This window comes from Scyliorhinus torazame, chromosome 19 (genome assembly GCF_047496885.1).
Source record: "Scyliorhinus torazame isolate Kashiwa2021f chromosome 19, sScyTor2.1, whole genome shotgun sequence".
NCBI lineage: Eukaryota > Metazoa > Chordata > Chondrichthyes > Carcharhiniformes > Scyliorhinidae > Scyliorhinus > Scyliorhinus torazame.
In genome coordinates this window covers 9,385,160-9,391,159 of record NC_092725.1, presented here as the reverse complement: position 1 = coordinate 9,391,159, position 6,000 = coordinate 9,385,160, and the positions used below count along the sequence as shown (strand labels likewise).

The 6,000-nt window shown below is 51.8% G+C and overlaps 2 protein-coding genes across 2 annotated transcripts in view; one reads left to right on the top strand and one right to left on the bottom strand.

Annotated features, from left to right (window-relative positions):
• The window catches only part of LOC140396619 (integrin alpha-M-like), a 153,414-nt gene extending 152,765 nt beyond the window's left edge, over nt 1-649 (top strand). Inside the window, exon 15 of the mRNA XM_072485413.1 lies at nt 509-649. Coding sequence (XP_072341514.1) covers nt 509-649 — 141 coding nt within the window. The remainder of the gene's footprint in view (nt 1-508) is intronic.
• Nucleotides 650-1,092: 443 nt separating this feature from the next.
• LOC140396618 (integrin alpha-X-like) overlaps nt 1,093-6,000 on the bottom strand; it is a 179,352-nt gene continuing 174,444 nt past the window's right edge. The window contains exon 13 of the mRNA XM_072485412.1: nt 1,093-1,398. Within this exon, the coding sequence (XP_072341513.1) occupies nt 1,093-1,398 (306 nt within the window). The remainder of the gene's footprint in view (nt 1,399-6,000) is intronic.

The window sequence follows — 6,000 nt, the reverse complement described above, 5'->3', positions numbered from 1 at the left end:
GACCGAGAGAGAGAGAGAGACAGTGCGAGAGAGAGACAGAGGGAGAGAGAGAGAGAGAGAGTGAGACAGACAGAAAGAGAGACAGAGAGAGAGACAGAGAGAAAGAGAGAGAGAGAGACAGAGTGAAAAAGGTGGAGTGAGACAGATAGAGAGACCGATGGAGACAGAGGGAGAGAGAGAGAGAGAGAGAGAGACAGAGGGAGGGGGAGAGAGAGAGAGGCAGAGAGACAGAGAGACAGAGAGGGAGAGACACAGGGAGAGAGCGAGAGACAGAGAGTGTGACAGAGAGAGAGAGAGTGACAGAGACAGAGAGAGAGACAGAGAGAGAGAGACAGGGAGAGAGAGAGAAGTTGAATCTATTAATTGACACATCACAAGCCCCTATTACAATCCTCCCGCTGAATTGAACCTGCCGAGTGCTTGACCACCTCCGACACACTTTTGGAGTACTAGTGTGGGGGAGGAGAGTGTGCAGGGGGTGGGGGCTGATGGATTATCTCCTCCACAGCCAGGGTCCAGGGAAGGGTTGCGGAGTCCGAGACATCACAGGGCACGTGCCAAGCAGGGGATGCCACGCGATGCCAATGTGAGCACGCACCAACGTCACATTAGCAAAGTTACATATCAGGTGTCACCCTCCAGATACTGACGTTGAGGGAACAGACCCCATCATACCAACAACTAGGGCAGCACGGTAGCATAGTGGTTAGCACAATTGCTTCACAGCTCCAGGGTCCCAGGTTCGATTCCGGCTTGGGTCACTGTCTGTGCGGAGTCTGCACGTCCTCCCCGTGTCTGCGTGGGTTTCCTCCGGGTGCTCCGGTTTCCTACCACAGTCCAAAGATGTGCGGGTTAGGTGGATTGGCCGTGATAAATTGCCCTTTGTGTCCAAGGGTTACTGGGTTATGGGGATGGGGTGGAGGTGTTGACCTTGGGTACTGTGCTCTTTCCAAGTGCCGGTGCAGACTCGATGGGCCGAATGGCCTCCTTCTGCACTGTAAATTCTATGATAATCTATGTAGCATCGGAGAACGAGCTGTGTCGTAAATGCCGGGGGGAGGGGGGGGGTGATTCGACGACGCAGCCTTAACGTCAACAAACTTCAGTTTGCAGCAATTGAACTCCAAATGACCCACAGTGGTGTTGACACAACAGCGAGTTGGTTCCAGTGCAGAATATGATTGGACTACAGCAGGTGGCAGTGAAACCGAGTGAGAAGAAAGATATTCTGTGATAGAATAGAATTTCAACACATACCTCAGCAGAGAGAGTGCAGACAATGACAATTCCCCCAATCCTGTGTCCGTGATAGAGTGGGGCTCCAATCAGGAGTAAATCAGTCTCTCCATCCCCATTCAGATCCAAGGAACACAATTCAGAACCAAAATAAGATCCAATCTGAAATATAATCCGAGAAAATGCATTGCAGAGTAAAGTTCCCTCCACATTGTCCCCATCAAACACTCCCAGGACAGGTACAGAACGGGGTTAGATACAGAGTAAATCTCCCTCTACATTGTCCCCATCAAACACTCCCAGGACAGGTACAGCATGGGGTTAGAGACAGAGTAAAGTTCCCTCCACACTGTCCCCATCAAACACTCCCAGGACAGGTACAGCAAGGGGTTAGATACAGAGTAAAGCTTCCTCTACACTGTCCCCATCAAGCACTCCCAGGACAAGTACAGCACGGGGTTAGATACAGAGTAAAGCTCCATCCACACTGTCCCCATCAAACACTCCCAGGACAGGTACAACACGGGGTTAGATACAGAGTAAGGTTCCCTCCACACTGTCCCCATCAAACACTCCCAGGACAGGTACAGCAAGGGGTTAGATACAGAGTAAAGCTCCCTCCACATTGTCCCCATCAAACACTCCCAGGACAGGTACAGCACGGGGTTAGATAAAGAGTAAAGCTCCCTCTGCACTGTCCCCATCAAACACTCCCAGGACAGGTACAGCATGGGGTTAGAGACAGAGTAAAGTTCCCTCCACACAGTCCCCATCAAACACTCCAAGGACAGGTACAGCAAGGGGTTAGATACAGAGTAAAGCTCCCTCTACACTGTCCCCATCAAGCACTCCCAGGACAAGTACAGCACGGGGTTAGATACAGAGTAAAGCTCCCTCCACACTGTCCCCATCAAACACTCCCAGGACAGGTACAACACGGGGTTAGATACAGAGTAAAGCTCCCTCTACACTGTCCCCATCAAGCACTCCCAGGACAAGTACCACACGGGGTTAGATACAGAGTAAAGCTCCCTCTACACTGTCCCCATCAAACACTCCCAGGACAGGTACCACACGGGGTTAGATACAGAGTAAAGCTCCCTCTACACTGTCCCCATCAAACACTCCCAGGACAGGCACAGCACGGGGTTAGATACAGAGTAAAGCTCCCTCTACACTGTCCCCATCAAGCACTCCCAGGACAAGTACAGCACGGGGTTAGATACAGAGTAAAGCTCCCTCCACACTGTCCCCATCAAACACTCCCAGGACAGGTACAGCAAGGGGTTAGATACAGAGTAAAGCTCCCTCTACACTGTCCCCATCAAGCACTCCCAGGACAAGTACCACACGGGGTTAGATACAGAGTAAAGCTCCCTCTACACTGTCCCCATCAAACACTCCCAGGACAGGTACCACACGGGGTTAGATACAGAGTAAACCTCCCTCTACACTGTCCCCATCAAACACTCCCAGGACAGGCACAGCACAGGGTTAGATACAGAGTAAAGCTCCTTCTACACTGTCCCCATCAAACACTCCAAGGACAGGTACAGCACGGGGTTAGATACAGAGTAAAGCTCCCTCGACACTGTCCCCATCAAACACTCCCAGGACAGGTACCACACGGGGTTAGATACAGAGTAAAGCTCCCTCTACACTGTCCCCATCAAACACTCCCAGGACAGGTACAGCACGGGGTTAGATACAGAGTAAAGCTCCCTCTACACTGTCCCCATCAAACACTCCCAGGACAGGTACAGCACGCGGTTAGATACAGAGTAAAGCTCCCTCTACACGGTCCCCATCAAACACTCCCAGGACAGGTACAGCACGGGGTTAGATACAGAGTAAAGCTCCCTCTACACTGTCCCCATCAAACACCCCCAGGACAGGTACAGCACGGGGTTAGATACAGAGTAAAGCTCCCTCTGCACTGTCCCCATCAAACACTCCCAAGACAGGTACAGCATGGGGTTAGAGACAGAGTAAAGTTCCCTCCACACTGTCCCCATCAAACACTCCCAGGACAGGTACAGCAAGGGGTTAGATACAGAGTAAAGCTTCCTCTACACTGTCCCCATCAAGCACTCCCAGGACAAGTACAGCACGGGGTTAGATACAGAGTAAAGCTCCCTCCACACTGTCCCCATCAAACACTCCCAGGACAGGTACAACACGGGGTTAGATACAGAGTAAAGTTCCCTCCACACTGTCCCCATCAAACACTCCCAGGACAGGTACAGCAAGGGGTTAGATACAGAGTAAAGCTCCCTCCACATTGTCCCCATCAAACACTCCCAGGACAGGTACAGCACGGGGTTAGATACAGAGTAAAGCTCCCTCTGCACTGTCCCCATCAAACACTCCCAGGACAGGTACAGCATGGGGTTAGAGACAGAGTAAAGTTCCCTCCACACTGTCCCCATCAAACACTCCCAGGACAGGTACAGCAAGGGGTTAGATACAGAGTAAAGCTCCCTCTACACTGTCCCCATCAAGCACTCCCAGGACAAGTACAGCACGGGGTTAGATACAGAGTAAAGCTCCCTCCACACTGTCCCCATCAAACACTCCCAGGACAGGTACAACACGGGGTTAGATACAGAGTAAAGCTCCCTCTACACTGTCCCCATCAAGCACTCCCAGGACAAGTACCACACGGGGTTAGATACAGAGTAAAGCTCCCTCTACACTGTCCCCATCAAACACTCCCAGGACAGGTACCACACGGGGTTAGATACAGAGTAAAGCTCCCTCTACACTGTCCCCATCAAACACTCCCAGGACAGGCACAGCACGGGGTTAGATACAGAGTAAAGCTCCCTCTACACTGTCCCCATCAAGCACTCCCAGGACAAGTACAGCACGGGGTTAGATACAGAGTAAAGCTCCCTCCACACTGTCCCCATCAAACACTCCCAGGACAGGTACAGCAAGGGGTTAGATACAGAGTAAAGCTCCCTCTACACTGTCCCCATCAAGCACTCCCAGGACAAGTACCACACGGGGTTAGATACAGAGTAAAGCTCCCTCTACACTGTCCCCATCAAACACTCCCAGGACAGGTACCACACGGGGTTAGATTCAGAGTAAAGCTCCCTCTACACTGTCCCCATCAAACACTCCCAGGACAGGCACAGCACAGGGTTAGATACAGAGTAAAGCTCCTTCTACACTGTCCCCATCAAACACTCCAAGGACAGGTACAGCACGGGGTTAGATACAGAGTAAAGCTCCCTCGACACTGTCCCCATCAAACACTCCCAGGACAGGTACCACACGGGGTTAGATACAGAGTAAAGCTCCCTCTACACTGTCCCCATCAAACACTCCCAGGACAGGTACCACACGGGGTTAGATACAGAGTAAAGCTCCCTCTACACTGTCCCCATCAAACACTCCCAGGACAGGTACCACACGGGGTTAGATACAGAGTAAAGCTCCCTCTACACTGTCCCCATCACACACTCCCAGGACAGGCACAGCACAGGGTTAGATACAGAGTAAAGCTCCTTCTACACTGTCCCCATCAAACACTCCCAGGACAGGTACAGCACGGGGTTAGATACAGAGTAAAGCTCCCTCCACACTGTCCCCATCAAACACTCCCAGGACAGGTACAACACGGGGTTAGATACAGAGTAAAGTTCCCTCCACACTGTCCCCATCAAACACTCCCAGGACAGGTACAGCAAGGGGTTAGATACAGAGTAAAGCTCCCTCCACATTGTCCCCATCAAACACTCCCAGGACAGGTACAGCACGGGGTTAGATACAGAGTAAAGCTCCCTCTGCACTGTCCCCATCAAACACTCCCAGGACAGGTACAGCATGGGGTTAGAGACAGAGTAAAGTTCCCTCCACACTGTCCCCATCAAACACTCCCAGGACAGGTACAGCAAGGGGTTAGATACAGAGTAAAGCTCCCTCTACACTGTCCCCATCAAGCACTCCCAGGACAAGTACAGCACGGGGTTAGATACAGAGTAAAGCTCCCTCCACACTGTCCCCATCAAACACTCCCAGGACAGGTACAACACGGGGTTAGATACAGAGTAAAGCTCCCTCTACACTGTCCCCATCAAGCACTCCCAGGACAAGTACCACACGGGGTTAGATACAGAGGAAAGCTCCCTCTACACTGTCCCCATCAAACACTCCCAGGACAGGTACCACACGGGGTTAGATACAGAGTAAAGCTCCCTCTACACTGTCCCCATCAAACACTCCCAGGACAGGCACAGCACGGGGTTAGATACAGAGCAAAGCTCCCTCTACACTGTCCCCATCAAGCACTCCCAGGACAAGTACAGCACGGGGTTAGATACAGAGTAAAGCTCCCTCCACACTGTCCCCATCAAACACTCCCAGGACAGGTACAGCAAGGGGTTAGATACAGAGTAAAGCTCCCTCTACACTGTCCCCATCAAGCACTCCCAGGACAAGTACCACACGGGGTTAGATACAGAGTAAAGCTCCCTCTACACTGTCCCCATCAAACACTCCCAGGACAGGTACCACACGGGGTTAGATACAGAGTAAAGCTCCCTCTACACTGTCCCCATCAAACACTCCCAGGACAGGCACAGCACAGGGTTAGATACAGAGTAAAGCTCCTTCTACACTGTCCCCATCAAACACTCCAAGGACAGGTACAGCACGGGGTTAGATACAGAGTAAAGCTCCCTCGACACTGTCCCCATCAAACACTCCCAGGACAGGTACAGCAAGGGGTTAGATACAGAGTAAAGCTTCCTCTAC